General features: G+C 28.4%; 1 protein-coding gene across 6 annotated transcripts in view; it reads right to left on the bottom strand.

Annotated features, from left to right (window-relative positions):
- Window positions 1-16,727, bottom strand: part of LOC117170615 (monocarboxylate transporter 10) — a 93,983-nt gene that overhangs the window by 21,871 nt on the left and 55,385 nt on the right. For 2 of the 6 annotated variants that reach the window (XM_033357501.1, XM_033357503.1), the window contains one exon: window positions 5,106-5,618. In XM_033357501.1, coding sequence (XP_033213392.1) covers window positions 5,106-5,577 — 472 coding nt within the window. In that variant the 5' untranslated portion in view covers window positions 5,578-5,618. Of the gene's footprint in view, window positions 1-5,105; window positions 5,619-12,688; window positions 13,154-16,727 lie in introns of those variants that run through there. The other 4 variants (XM_033357499.1, XM_033357500.1, XM_033357505.1 and 1 more) reach the window with 4 other exon arrangements.

The raw sequence follows: 16,727 nt of genomic DNA, 5'->3' as shown, positions 1-16,727 counted from the left end.
TCGGCAAACAATTCGTAATTTTTTACACGAGTGAAACCCGAAATATCTCTTTTTATCAATATAATAGTTGATATTCAGAAAGACGAAGTTTGACCAAAAGAATTTTTCAGTCAAGAAAGAACAGAAATTTTACTCAAATTCTAAGTTGAAGGGAAAAATCATTTTCAATACAAAATACATATTTCTAACAAATATTTACTTTTTAATTTCTTATGTTTCCTAGTTTCCTAAATAAGTTTTTTTTTAGGTTTCTCTAAAAAATTCAAAATAATTTTTGAAGATATCAGAAATTTCGAAAAAGTATCTAGTAAATTTCTAAGAAATATTACTTTGTAAGATTTTACAATATTGAAGAAAAAATTCAAGCCAGTTAAAAAGAATTTCAAACTTTAAAAAGCGCAATCGACCAATTTGACAATTTTGAAAATCTTTTGAAACCTTTAAAAATATTATAAAATATTCTCTTTAAATTCATTTTTGAAAATAAAGAATCACTTTCAAAATTCCCATTTTATTTCGAAATTTTAAAAAGTGCACATTCTGCTAGAAGTTCTTTGAAATCTTTACAAATTTTGAATTATTAAAATTTTTTTTAACTTCTAAGTATCTTTTAAATTGATTGCAATGTTTCCTAACGTTCATACAAAATTATACAAAATGAAAAAAATTATCTTAAATTCTTCCAAATACTTTTTTAAAAATTTTGAATATCTTTTGGAATGTTTTAAGATATTTTAAAATATTTTCTCGACAAAAATGTTATAAACTAAAAAATAATTTTAAAATTACCAGAAATCGTCAGGAATTTTATTTCAAATTGAAAAATATGTTTTGCTGATGCCATTCATGAATATAAAAAATATTATTTTAAGTTTTTAAATTTTCTTTATGGTAAAATTGTAGTGGGATGAATGAACTTTCAAGACTCTCATGCATCTGCTCTTCACTAAATTATTCGCAAATTGGTACCTTAAATGGCACATGTCCTTCCAACTGAAATTCGGCGGATTGTGAATGGTCAAAAGAAATCTTTAAAATAATATGACGTCTAACTATAATATTTTTCATCATTTTATATCTGCATTAATTCTTTTGTCCAAGGACGTAAACATTTACATATTTACCTTGCTAAATAAAAATGTGCTTAAAAATATTTTAATAACAATTCATGGAGCAACAATTGATAAAACAATTCCTTTCACAATGAGATAGAAACAATAAAAATGCGGGTAAAAACGGAAAAACTCAATTTTATTCTAAAAATCAAAATTGCATAGGAAAATAACTGAAAAGCATCACAAAATCTTTTTGTCATAATAAAAATGTATGTCTTCAAGTAGGCAAAGATATATTTTTGTAGATTGAAGAAATAGCCAAGAGTAACTACTTTAGATAACAAAGTCCGCCTACCGCGTAAACTAGTGCCATAGTATCTATTTATACGCACGTGTAGCGTTTTATAGTTTTGGTGAATGAACCGGAAAGTTACATGCTCTTTTATCATTCCGAATATTTTCTGATCTTAAATTAATAAACATTAACAACATTTTTCTGTAAACAAAAAACTTGTTGTTAATTTTGTTCGGCTACATCTTTAAAAATTAAATGAAGCTTTCTCGGACTATCAAATCGCTTTCTCGGATTGTTTTCTTGGCAGTTAAAACATAAGGAATGTTTTTTTTATCGGCACTGATAACTGATAACGAATATGGAGTATGTGCATTATGCGATGAATTTTTATCCTCTTATATAATTTTGTGTACTAACAAGATTTAAGAGTAATTTTCAGTAAATATGTTCTATAGAGATTAGTTGCAATTATCAAAAAAAAAAAAAAAACAATTATTAAACATAATACTTTCAAAGCAATTTAGTTTATACAACAAATTATCACTGAATCAATCGACTAAATATTTTAGCGATTCAAGAACTGAATTATTTCACTTCCAGGACATATGTATTCTTAGTTATTATTACTATTTAAATATAAAAATATAAAAGCCTAGAATATTAATTATTGAGGTAACTGAGGAAACTACTGTTAATATGCGTTTGAAAGCAGAAAATGAAGATGAAAACCATTAATGTTAACTAATCACATAAAAGTGTAGTCTAATGTTGATTACTCTCTATCAATTCTGAAGTAGTAATTTTTATAATATAAACGATAGTACAGTTCATTGACCAGTTCAGACAATTATTTATTTCATGTGCATAATTAATTAACAATTCTTACAAAAATGCATTTTATACAATACTTTATATAATTTCATATAATAATTTGTACTAATTTTTAGTACCATTCTATTTTACTTAAAATAGTTGGAATTAAATGATTCTAAATTAGTATCGCAGCCTTTAAATTCAATCGTGGTTATTACTATTGATCTACATTTGAATTATCTTTTAATTATAAAGTTCATTACAGAGCTTGATTTTTCAGTTTCAGTGTCTTTCATTATTCAGTTTTTACCCAGACTATCATTGAAACCATGCAATCAATCACTAATAACAAAATTATGTGATAAAGTTAATAATTATTACCTTGTCCAGGATTGATACCCACTGATGAAAAGATCACAAATTTCCTAGTATAAGAAAAAATATGAAAAGGGAAATCGATGATCAGAAAAGTTAATTTTACGATTGATGACATCAATTTTTTTAACATTATTTTTTAATCTAGTATTTTTCAAAATGATAGAGATAATAATTATTAGCTTTTTCTTTTTAAGCCCAGTGAAGAACTCTCATTCTTTCGAAGTCCACAACAAATATTTAAAAGTTAATACAATAATGACCTTCTGTCTGCAAATACAAAATTTTTTTTCAAAAAATGTACGCGATAGAATTAAATCCGAAAAAGAACATTTTTCCTTTCGAAAAACTCTACAAAAAATTCCCGCTCTATTTTTCCATATTTTTCCCCAAAAATAAGAAAAAATTACACGAGCACTATATTGTCTAAATCCGACATTTCCCAAACTAATTTAAATTAATACCTTTTTCTTCTCGATTGTAATGGGGAGGCGGGTCTCATTGTTTCGAAATTCACAAAATAAAATATTAAAAAGTTATATATAAACGAAATGGTAACCGTTTTTCTCAAAACTATTTTTTTTCTTCAAACAATGGTCGCCATTTTGTGAATTTTCAAATTATGAATCTTTTTTTAAGGATTTCGAAAACATACAATATTTTCCGTTAGAATAAAATCAGACCGAAAAAAGGTCAGCGAATGACCTCTAGAAAGCATTTCGTAGACATTGGCAAAAATTCTTTAAAAATTAGCAAATTTTTGGTACGTTTTGTATTGCATATGTTTCCATAAAAATTGACAACGTAAGATCACAAATTTTATTTTTTTAATCAATTTTATATGCCAAAAGCTTCAATTCCAGCAGTTCCCAAAGAAAATCTGAATAAAAAAAGTTCGAGCATGTATGTCTAAATACCAAAATTTTTCTCATTTCTCTAATTTTTTATATTTTGTAACCAATGACAGAAAAAAGAGAAAACTATAACATATCAAATTTATGAGCAACCTTATAAGTAGTCACTCTTAGGGGGCGAGTACAAAACCTCAACGCACGAGTATAAGGGTTACCTATGAAATCCTATAAAAAAGAAAAAGTTCTTCATTTTGTTGGTAAATACTGGATTTAAAAAAATACAATTAAGATTCAAATAAAAATTCTCTTCTTGCGGGGTTGGAAATAATGAGATCTATTTTCACCTCATCAGCATAAAAAATAGCCGTGAATTCGATCTCAAGTGTCTCCACTTTGTTTGTATTTATAATGATATGGTGCTCATTTCACAAAAAGTTTGCTTCCCGTTAGCAAATGTATTTACTTCCTCGTAGAAGAAGCATTAGTGATTTTTTAAATAATATAAAAACTAAAATTTTCATTTCGATTAATTTAAAAATCGAAATTTACAAAAAATACAAAATTACAAAATAATACAAACCGTTTTTAAAATACAATGACAAATCAAATTTTCTAATTGGAATGATAATTTTTTGAGCTGAAAAAGGGAAGAGAAAGTTCTTTCACACCTTATCCCTTTCCCAACTGTCTGATTTTTTTACCAGAATTGTCAGAATTATTTTATTTGAAAATGTGTGATCAAAAAGTCTTTTATATTTATGCATCAACTTTGAGTTACGTCGATTAAAAAAGTTTTTCTGTTTAAAACAATTGTTTTAAATATTATGCATTACCATAGCTCCCCTACTCTTCAATCAAATGTATCAGTATTATAGGTCAATCGATTCGCCTTGAATCAAAATATCTTTTCTATTTTTGCATCATGTTTAAATTACTATGAGAATGAGAAAAGTTTTACCATAAAAATCGATTTTTAATATGATATAAATCACCATCACTTCCTTAATCGTTGACAAAAGGTATTGAAATTATAGGTCAATAGATTCGAATCGAACTAATGAATCTTTTATATTCTTGCATTAACGTTGAATTATGAGAATGGGAACATTTTTACGATAGAAATTGATTTAAAAAATATATGAATCACCATAACTTCCCTACTATTTAATCAAATGTATTTAAATTATAGATCAATCAATTCGTCTCGAACCAAAGAATATTTTACATTCTTGTATCAATTTTAAACTATGTTTATGAAAAAAGTTTTACTATAAAAAACAATTTTCAAAATATTATACAGTACGAAAAAACTGCAATAAATATTTTGAGAAACCCTTCGGTCAGTTTCAAGATATTAGTAATGAAAACAAGCCCTCCAAATTTCATCTATTTATCTGCAACCCTTTTCAAGTTATCGTTTTCACAAAAAAGAGGGACAACCACACACACACACACACACACACAGAAAAATACTTAGAAGATTGTGTTAAACATTTTTAAATTGAGGAACGTAAATTGAGGAATTATTTAATGTATATAAAATCTAAGAAAAGTCCCCCTTTAAAAAAAGGTTGAAAAAATGTTTGGCACTCCCTTCTAAATTTTCTGTTTGCGGGTCACAAAGAACCCATAAGTAAAGTTTCATGATTTTTTCAACAATTCGAGTCAAGGTACCGGCTGTCACTATAGAAGGAAAACTGAAGTGAAACTTACAAGCTTTTGACGCAGTGTCATTTATTCCATCACGTTTCATATTTTCATTTAATTCTCCGTAAATGACAGAGTAGCTATTGATGACACTGAAAAGCACTCCGTTGATGATAAAGCTTCCGATCATAATCAACCAGGCCCTTGCTCCTCCATCCGGTGGATCATCCTTTCCATTACAAGGGCTATTTTCCAGATCCTCTACTCCAGACTTTCCCTTATCATTTTCGTTTATAAGGCCATTCACTTTCTGCGCTTTGATCATGTTTTCAACTCCTAAAATCTCAGGCTGTACCTGACTAGCATCAAGTAGTAAAGAATTGTTTTCGTTTGTGATACTACGGTTTTTTTTATGCAAATTGACATCATTTTGCTGCTCATAAGAACGATCGTTTGATTCGCATTTTGCATTAGAGCTTGCATTGCTCAGGTCAGAGTTCGAAGCTTGCTTCGAATCCTCGTTCTCAGCGACTACCATTTTAATATCCTAGAAATCTTCTATTCCAATGGTAAGTTCCCCTGCAAATAGAAAAAGAATATCGTCATTTTTGCACATTGGCATTGTTGAAGAACGAAATACAGAAAGGAATTTTAGAAGAATTATGTTTCATATAAAACTTAAAAAGAGTAGAAAGTATGCGGGTTTAATCCTAGGTAATCCTATACAAGGATTTTCTTTTGCAAGAAGTTCTTAGGTTAAGAAGAGAAATTGCGGTTGATACATTAAACTAAAGGGTATTAAATTCACAGGCTATCAGTTGACATGTTCCACTTATTTACTAAAAAATAATAATGGTGAGTGAAATTGTTCTGTACTCTGAAGAATATCATTATTCCGATCAAATTAAAGTGTCTTAAATTGATACATTGATGAAGAAACAGTTGGAAAACTCAAGAGTTCTAATTGTTTAGTACCTTTTCTTTATCTCATATCAGCTTATCAACATTTTTCCATGAGATTAGTTGATTTTGAATTAACTTCAGAGTTAAAAACATTGAAACTCAAGAACTTCCAGTCTAGAAAATACACAAACTTTCAACTTTAATTTCAACTTCTAAAATAGGTGTTCAGAATATAAAGGCATAAAACACCAAGCTTGCAGTAACTGCTTGAATACATTTCAAAACAAGTTTAATACACACTACTTTTGCGGTATATAGTGAGTATCAGATATTAGAGGGTGTATACGCAGCTTTTTTTTTATTTGCTAAAATGAATCTTGTCACCTCCCTTTTAAAGAAACCGTAGGAAGCAGTGTGAATATCGAAAGCTGGGGAGTTCACAAACTTTAGGAACTTATTTAGTAAAAACCTATTTTTTGAGTTCAGAGGGACTCAAAATGTAGACATTTGTCAAAAACTGGAGAGAAGGTTCAAATTTTGCACAAATCTAATACCTTCTCTGATGAAAATGTAAAAATATGAAGTATCCCTCCGAGTATTCATTAACTTTCGCGACTTTTTTATGTCAAATTCAACCTTTCAACTTAAAAATATTACATACGTAAATATAAAATTTATATAAGAAGTTTTATGATCGATTTTACACGGAGAAACTCTTGATCGTAAAATTTGGCATTATAATATTGATATTTACAAAAGTTCGATAGCAATCTAGGATATAGTCGAGAAAAGAGTATTATTGTCACAGCCACAGGAAGAAATACATTTTCCATTTCATTTATAAATATACTACAAGCCTAATAATTGCCATTTATAGTTAGAAAAATTCATATTTTTGATAGCAGATTGAAGTTGAAAAAAGTGATATTCATAAATTAAATGATAAAATAATAACTAGCAATAACTAGCATATAAAATAACATAAGTTGCAAAGCAGGTAAGAAAAATTACCATTTTCAATGGGAAAGTGCAATGAAAGAAAAAAACAATTGAATATAGTGCTTCGCGATTCAGTACCAAATGACGCCATTACACGCGCCGAAATTCATGAGGATGATAAAATTCACAAAACTCATAATTTGTTTTATCACAGGGAAATATCTCTGTTCTACTGCCCCGGAGAACCGTGTTCAATTCCCACCAGGGCTGATATCTTCTGACAAGGTTTTTTCTCTTTCAGCTTAGAATAAAATATAAATATCTAATTGTATGTTTAATGTATAAAATTTATAGTGTGTGAAGTGAATGCGAATTTATTTTTATTTTGTTCTTTCGACCATGGAAGTTTTTCCTATTTTCTATGGGAAAAATTAGGAATGCGTAGAATGAACATAGACAGAATGTTTTTACTAGTGTGTTTTGTAAACTTCACAGTGTGTCTTAGGGATTATAGTAAGTTTCTTTTGGTATAAGTGCAATTATTTAATCATTTATTTTATATTTGAATAGATATAATAACTTCAGACTTTAATATTCACAATAGTAATTCTTGCAATAGTGACTCTATATCCTGGCTTGCTATTGTCGTACTGTAAGAATAAATATTATACCATCAAATTTTATAACTGAAAGTTGCTCCGTGTAATTTCTAAATCGTACAATTTTAAATTTTGCAATGCTTAAAATGTGAAAAATACACTGTAAGCATTGAAATATCATATGCTGTTTCTCGAAAATTGTATACGCAATTCTTTCAATCGTTTAGTACTTAAATGAGTAACCAAGATAGTGGAAAGTAAAAAAAACTTATGTTCGCAGAAGAACACAATGTGATACTTAAGGATGTACACTACGTACAATCAATCTCAAAAGTCGCCTATCTTTGAAATGAATTATGAAATCAAAAAAAAAAATAGATCTGTTAATAATTTATGTAAATCTTGACGGTAGGTTCTAAGCACTTTTCAGGAAAAATTATTCAGGATTAATTTTATATTTACCAGTAGACATTCCGAGGTTCACTTTTTCCTTTCTCTTTAGTGAAGAGTGAGAATTCTTATTTAATCCTAATGATTAAATGGAACAAGATTAATGGTGAGTGATAAAAAAAACATAATATTGGTTTTTGTGGATCACCCTACTACGCATGCTTCAAGAGAAGCGTACCTTGCTACCCATTCTAAAACGCATTCGTAACTCTCATAAAACGATTTTTGTAAACATCATGCTTCTTTCATTATGTGTTACTGAAGTTGAAAGATGCCAATAAACCATATTTAATTTGCTAAATTGCTCTATTATTTATTGAAATTTTCATTATAGATAAAATTCCTTTATTGCTATGATTTTTATAAACAAATTAATGAATATAACTGACATCTGCTACATTTTCCGTGTTTAAATGCATTCATATATTTGTTTCGTTGTTGAGTTACGTAGAAGTTAGAATGAAACAAATTCACTCATTTCGCGTTTTAGAAAAGAACTACTTTTCATCTCAAGATCAACATTGAAAAAAGGAAAAATTGTAATCCAACAACATATTGTAATAATCAACATTGTATTGATTAATTCTTATCAACAAAATCACTGTGTCACTGTTTATCAGCATTTCTTTAAATAACGATAATTATGTTTTTGAAGGGCAATCCATGATGTGAGGATATAATCTTTTAGATGCAAAGAAATTTCTGCACAAAATCTACGAAAGATGTTCATTAGATTTAACTATCTGTAATCTAATGTATACACAGTAAATCCTAGGGATATTATTTATCTGAAGTTGGATAAAAACGTTGCAAACAATTGAGAACTACAAATATACATCTGCAGATAATTTGTTATCCGCCACCGAGAAAACGATATCGCATGAATTGCAATATATAACGTAATTTCTGCGCTATATATCGTAATTATCGCATTATAATAGCGTAAAATCGTGATATCGTACATTGCAAGATTTTACATTATATTATTATTTTATTACATTATATATACGAGGGTTCTAGTAGTGGCCAAGCGATGTTAGTACATTATAATATCGTACAAAGCTCCGGAACCTGCTTGTACGTGATCATATTGCGCTTTATTTTAATACAGAGGTTTTGCGGTATCATTGTTCGATATATTTTTCTCCACGCGCCACGGGATAAAAATTATCTGCTGCCGAATAAGTGTAGTTATCAATTGTTTGCGGCATTTTTATTTAACATTGGATAAATCATATCTTTGGGATTTACTGTGTACATATTTCGTGAAACATAATAAAGATCTATTATTATTATTATTATTGAAATCTAATTTTTCTTTGTTCAAACTGTGATATAGGTGTATTTGTTTAAAATAATTAATTAAAAGCAGTTATTGGTTATAATAATGATAATAATTGCTATTCAAAAACAATCTATTATATATTACAGTAGAAATACATGACTCGCCTAATTCTACCTACAGTAAAATATGAAAAATTATCCCACAAAGAAAGGAGAATGAGAAAAGCAGAAAAATGTCATTAACGCTTTACAGTAGAATATTGTTAGATCACTAACATTCGCCAAATAAAAATGTGAATAAAAAAGTTATAAATAAATATAGCATCCCGCATGCATTTATCAATATTCAAATAAAAACAATGAAGTAAAAACAATGTAATATAAATATAAATATAATCTGTGGACAGGTGCAAACTATTAGTTCTTGATATAACCATTGACATGTCTTGGTATTAAAATAAAAACTAATACTAATTATTATGGGTCAAGTATAAACACAAAAAGCAATATCTATAAGAAAGTAACCTAACAAAGCTGTACTACGTTCAAAACATACTAGGGTAATTCATTTTATAAGTAAAAAAAATTATTTCGTCAATTCCAAGCAGACACACGTTCTGTTGGTACCTTTTGGTATTTCAATAAGCTATGGAAAAGGAGAAGCCAATCGGATAATATTTAGAGGTCCTTAATTTGCATAAAAGTATAATATAAAGGAAAAAAAACAAGTGTTAACCATATTTTGATCTATAGAATGCTTATAATGCATTGAATTTTCTTGGTTAATTGGGCATTTTTCATTTCAATCATCATAATTTGAAATATATTGCTTAAGTTTGCAACGATAATTCAGCCAGTTATTTTTTGGAAGAATTATTGCATTTTTAAATGAAAATAGTGTAAACGTCTCTCAGGTAATAATTGTAAATTGTTTGTAATAAATAAATAAGGAATAAGTTTCATTTCTTTTAAAATATATATTTAAATAAATAAATAAGTGTGTATATATATATATATCCAAATTAATGCCAAACCTACTGACAAGAATTAATCTAAACTTTCAATATTTTACATTGAAATGAGTAAAAATTTGTTGTTTTCAAATGAGTTACAATATCGGTTATACAATGGGATTTCGAAGATTTATTTTGATGTACATTTCACACTTTTTAAGTTTATAATGTAGAATATTTTCTTTTTATGTTTTAATCAAAGTAAGAATAACTTTTCTCTGTTTTAAGAGTTACTTTCAAATGTAATTCAAATAGGCTGTTTTTAGTTATCTGTTATTTTTGTTTCAAGTGTAGAGTAAAAATAGCATATTATATGCCTAGAAGCGGAGACCTTTAAAGTAAAAGGATAAAATGCATAATCGCATTACTTAAAAATAGAAACAAGTTGCAAACATTATTGCCAATTACTTATTATTAAAATTATTATTATATAATATGGGATGTGTTATATTTATTATTAAAATGTCAAACAAATTATTTAAATTAAGTATTAAGTATTAAGAATATAGTTTTATTTGTAACAAAAGAAGTAAATTCTGAACTAAGAAAGAAAATATTTTCAGTCAAAAATGGAATAGTTAAATTTTCTGTTAAAAAAAAATTAATTCGAAAAAGGCGAATTTTATAATAAAATAGTTAAAATTTTAGCCATATATAATTGAAATTTCAACTAAAGTAATGAATTTACAAACAAAAAATTACTTTTAACAAAGAATTATAACTTTGAACCAAAAGAGGTAAATATTAAACGAAAAATCAAATAATTGATATTCCAACAACAAAAGATTGTATTATTAAAGAAAGAATAGTTTAATTTAAACAAAAAAGACAAATTTTAAATAAAATATTTAAAAGTTAAAAAATTAATTAAAGAAATTTCAATAAAATAACTAAATTTCCATAGGAAGAAATGATTTTGCAACTAAAAAATAAGTTTGTAATAAGAAATGAAATAGTTTAATTTTCAATTAAAAAAATTATTTCGAACAAAAAAAAGAAGATTTGACCAAAGTACTTAAATTTGAAATAAAAACTGATGAATTTGAGAAAAATCAATTTTGAAGAAAAGAAAAACCAATTTAAACTAAACTAGTTATCATGTAATTTTTCAAATAAAAAAGATCGATTTTTCTCCAAAACAGTTGGATTTTTAATTTGAGTGATTATTTTTTTGTTTTCGCTATAAAAATTATAACATTTTTATGAAATCATGCACTTTGAAACGTTTTTATAGTACAAAATAATGTTATGTTTGTGAAATTACAGAACTATGCAAGAAAAACTGACCCTACTCAAAATATTAAATTTTTTCTATTCAATTGGAATAATTGACACTTTGACTCTATTTCACGAATGAATTACAAACCTTTATTAATAATTTGTATAAAAAAGAAATTTTTCATGTATTAAATTTGAATTTTTGCAGAACTCTGTCCCGAACAGCTTGCGCATCGTAAACTCCCCCATTTAAGGCTTCGCGTAAAGCGCAACAAATAATGCAAGGTAGACTCATATCCCCATCAGGGCAACCAATACAATAAACGAGATCAGAGTGGGGTGACGAAATAAATACCCGAGCTTGAAACTGGTAACGTTTTTTCGGCAGCTCGCACAAAGCCCGAACATTCACAGCAACATTGCGATCCCAAATTATGATTATGACAGTCAATACAATTGTACCAAACCCCGCGTAGCAATGCCGACTGTTGTTTAGTTTCCGTAATAATGATTAATTTTTTATTTTACAACAGCAGATATCAGGATTGTTTCGTCAAATATTGTGACAAAATCGATACCATATTTTCATCGATCGTTTTTACAAGTATAGAAGGCTTTTTTTTAATGAAAAGAAGTTAGTGTGGTCATAAACATTTTACCCAAATTGATATTTGTGAGAAACATTCTCACAATTTATTTTTTATTTATTTTTTGATAATTTCTTTATATTCTCTACTACTATTTTCCTAGTTCCTATAACTTGGAATATTTCGAAATTCGTTAATCTAGATATTCTCGTAATTCTTTAATTGCTTTTTTTATTCATCTCCTCAAAAATCGCTTGCCTTGTGATACTAAAGAGTCCATGCAAACTTCGTGTAAACATTGCATCATAGTGTAGATTCATCATCTGCAAGTGTCAGAGACAAACTTACACAGCTCTCATTCAAGTTCCCTTAAAATGTCTCAATCCACAAGTGAAGTGACGAATGACAGATTAGAATTTATTACACCTCTGACGCTTAAATAAAAAGTACCTAAAATTAATATTACTTTTGTTTGAGGAAGGTATAGTTAAAAAAACAAAGTTTCCTTATTGATGAGAATACAACATATAAAGGAGAATTAGACAGGTGGTTATTGTCTACTATTAAGAACAATCAGTTTTAAAAAAATAAAGCTGAAAGGTTAAAGATAAGAAACAAAAAGTTAGGGAGAATTATAGAATTAAAAATGATCCTACCAACAATTGTACTCTGCAATTCTCTTTTCGAGCCGGAACCGCTTCCAGGAGATAAATTGACTAATCGGTAGGTTCAGAAAGCCGTCAAGCCGGAGCCGGGTAGTCCGAAATTTCAATGATGTCGATGATCACTCGAATCATAATAATTTGTTCAACTAAAAGTGAGACAATTAGAATTGAAAAATGTTCCGACGAGAAATGTAACGGTGCTATACCGTCCGATCAAAGAATGGAGCACTTGGTACATGGGTGTCCGATATTAAAAAAGAACGAAACGGGCCAGCAAAGTGCTGAAGCCAAGATACGAGCAAGAAACAAACTACTGGAAAGACTGCCTACAAATACGAACCAACCGATACGCGTTGCAGGCGGCGAACTAACCGGCTGGCTGTCCCCACATGTATGAGCCCAACCTACTCGTCGACCACTCGTGTTGACTTGATAGTTGATAGCTCTTGCGAAGCTCAGTAGCTATTACTTCATTCCCTCCTGGTCTATTCTCATACCTTTTTCGCTTATATTTGCCACCGAATTAAAGCCTTATCGACAGATAATTATTGATAGTTAGTCACTCAAACTTGATAAAAATATCTTGACCTAAGTACGCAGGAGCTACTGGAAGCTGGAAGCAAACCTCGATCGTGATCATTTATTGGAATCAAGTGCATTTAGAATAATGGACAATGGACACAATGGACTGGTTACAATATATCGTCTCCAAATGACATGCAATGACACTGAAAAGGTTATATCTCCAGGAGTTGAATTCAGAAAATTTAAAAATACCACATAAATAGCATTGGGAATATGAGAATCAGAGATTTCCCTAAGGGGGGCTTCAGTGGAAGTAACGTTGCCAAGATGACATTAAGTACGTTTCGTGTTGATAAAAACCAAAATTTTCGAAATTTAATACATTATAAGTTTGAAAATTATTTTCAAATTTTAGAATTCACACTCTTTCCCCTATTCTCCTCTTTTCCCTTTTTTCAATAATTCTTATTTTCCCTGTGTTTTCACAACACTTTGCCTTTTACCATTTTTCTCGTTTTTTCACTAAAATACGATCTGAATTAATGGAATACAAAAAAAATCCTACTACATTTTAGCTGATATTTTTTGTTTGTAATAATTCATCTCGTTTAGTTCAAATTACATTATTTGGTTGAAAATGCATCTCTGATTGAATATTGAACTATTTCGTTTTTAAAAAGTTAATCTTCGTGGTTAAAAAATTATCTTTGAATGAAATGTCGGATTATTTGTTTGAAAATTCATGCATTTTGTTGAAAACTCATCTTTTTTGATAGGAAACTAATCTTGTTGATTAAACAATCATCTTTTTTGCTTCTTCATAGAGGAAGCTTTGTAATGGTACCATAGTTGAAAACATTTTTATTCGTTTAATTAAACGTTCTTCAATTTAAAAATGTCTAACATTATGTTCTAAGTAATTGTCTGGCTGAGTTGTGTGTATGTCACACTTTTTTGTGAACACGATAACTTGAAAACGGTGACAGATAAATTGATTAAATTTGGAGGGCTTATTTTCACCACTCATATTTTAAAACTGGCCAAAGGATTTCTAACAATATTTATTGCATTTTTTTAGCACTTTACAATATTTTAAAAATCGGTTTTTTATAGTAAAACTGTTTTTATTAACATAATTCAAAGTTGATACGAAAATGTAAAAGATTCCTTGGTTCGTGGCGAATCAATTGACCTATAATTTTAATACATTTTATTAAAGAGTAGGGAAGTATAGTCATTTATATTATATTAAAAATAGATTTTTATAGTGCAAATTTTCTCATTCTCATAATTCAAAGTTGATGCAAGAATACAAAAGATTCCTTAGTTCGCTACCAATCTATTGACCTATAATATTAATACAATTTATTAAAGATCAAGGAGGTTCAGGTCATTTATATTATATTAAAAATCGTTTTTCTTAGTGAAATTTTCTCATTCTCATAATTTTAAGTTAATGCATGAATAGAAAAAATGTGTTGATTCGAGACAAATCGATTAACCTATAATATTAATACACTTTATTGAAGAGTAAGAAAACTATGCGATAATGTCTTATATTTGAAAAAACCGGTCTTTAATAGCAAAAATTTTTCAATAGCATAATTCGAAATTGATGCAAGAACGGAAAAGATTCCTTGATTTGAGGCATCGATTAACCTATAATAATACACTTTATTGAAAAGTAAGGAAGTTATGCTCATTTATAATATTTGAAACATCTGCTTAAAACAGAAAAACTTTTTCAATCGACATAATTCAAAGTTGATGCATGAATATAAAAGACTTTTTATCATACTTTTCCAAATAAAATAATGTTGAAAATTCTGGTAAAAAAATCATAAATTTTTGAAAGGGATATTATGCGACAGAACTTCCCCCTTCCCTTTACCAGCTCAAAAAATCAACATTTCAAATACAAATTTTAATTTGTCACATTTGTCATTGTATTTAAAAAATGTTTTGTCTTATTCTTTTATTTTTTACTTTTAGTAGATTTTTATCTTTAAATTGATTTAAATGAAAACTTTAGTTTGTCTATTATTGAAAAAATCACTAATGCTTCCTCTCTATAAGGAAGCAAATACATTTGCTAATGGGAAGCTAAGTGCAAATTAATCTATTTTGGTCGAGGATTCAACCATTTTTTTGAAAAGTCGTATTTTATGGTTGAAGAATCAACTAATTGGTTTAAACTTAAACTGCTTGTTGAAAAATCGTATTTGTTTGTTAAAAATTAATTTTCTTCCCTGAAAATTTAAATTTTTTATTTTTGGTTGGAAATTTATCCTTTCTAAGATAAGAATGTACTATTTGTTAGAAAAGTCATGCATTTTGTTGAACAATTTCGGACAAGGTTTGCATTGGCTTTGATCCTATATCGGGAGAATCCGAAGGTAAACAGGAAGGGTCGCATGAATTATTTCTGTTTGGTTTGGACGCATGACGCTACTTGATGCAACTAAAGCGCTGAGAGTGAGGCCCTACAACGTCTCGCTCGACTGAGCACATCCTCTCTTTCGGCCCCGCGGCTACTCTCACCAGGAAACTGCGAAACCCATCAGTTCCAGGAATATCGTAGACAGAATTAATTAAGCGATTTAATATTATCTAAAAAACTTTAAGGGGTTTTAAAAGATTTACAAGATTTGTATGCGATAACAAAAGAACTTTATGGGCTATTGTAATTTGGTGGAAAACTTGAAGATGGTGTTATAAAAATCAAATAGCAAGTCTTACTGTTTTTTCTTTTTATTTAATGCATACTTATTATGATTCTCTGCAGATTAGGCACTTCCTTTCTTTAATTTCTAATTCCAGAGAGTTTCATTTAATATGGAAGCACCCCCAACTTCATTGTCGTATTGTGTTCCCATCTCAATCTGTACAGCCATAAAAGCATTCTCTCCCTACTTTAGAATAATAATAGGAAAATCGCTTATTATAGTATATATTTCTTACATTTAAAGGAATAAAAGAATAGTTTTTGCCCATTTTTTAATTGAAGTAAGTATTATTATAAAAATTTTATAGTATGTCCCTTTATTTTCGTAATTGTTTTCGTCATTGGCGTACACATCTTTTTTTAATTAAAAATTATAGTTGGAATTGACTTATAAAGGCCGGAATATTAAGCGTATCTTTTAGTGTAATATTTTATCAAATTAAAATAATAGTCTCCTTTTATAATCAGGCGATTTTTTCTTATTAATATTTGTTTTTTTTTATTAAAAGAGGTTCCATGTAATCGTTTTTGTCTATTCATTCTCGTCTGACAGCGTATATACAATTCCATGCGCATCATTTGATCGTTAGTTTTATATTTATTTATTTACTAATTTCTAACCTTTGAAGAAAGGTCAGAGATGCCTAGAGATTTGAAGAAATTACGATTATTATAAAGTACCAGGTGTATACATATGAAACCGGTATTTTTTCAAGAAAAAAACACATTTATTTCAAGAGAATGATAACAAATATTTTATTCAAAGTATGCACCCTCGCT

Source organism: Belonocnema kinseyi, chromosome 4 (assembly GCF_010883055.1).
Source record: "Belonocnema kinseyi isolate 2016_QV_RU_SX_M_011 chromosome 4, B_treatae_v1, whole genome shotgun sequence".
Taxonomy (NCBI): Eukaryota; Metazoa; Arthropoda; class Insecta; order Hymenoptera; family Cynipidae; genus Belonocnema; species Belonocnema kinseyi.
This window is presented reverse-complemented; position numbering and strand designations above follow the sequence as displayed.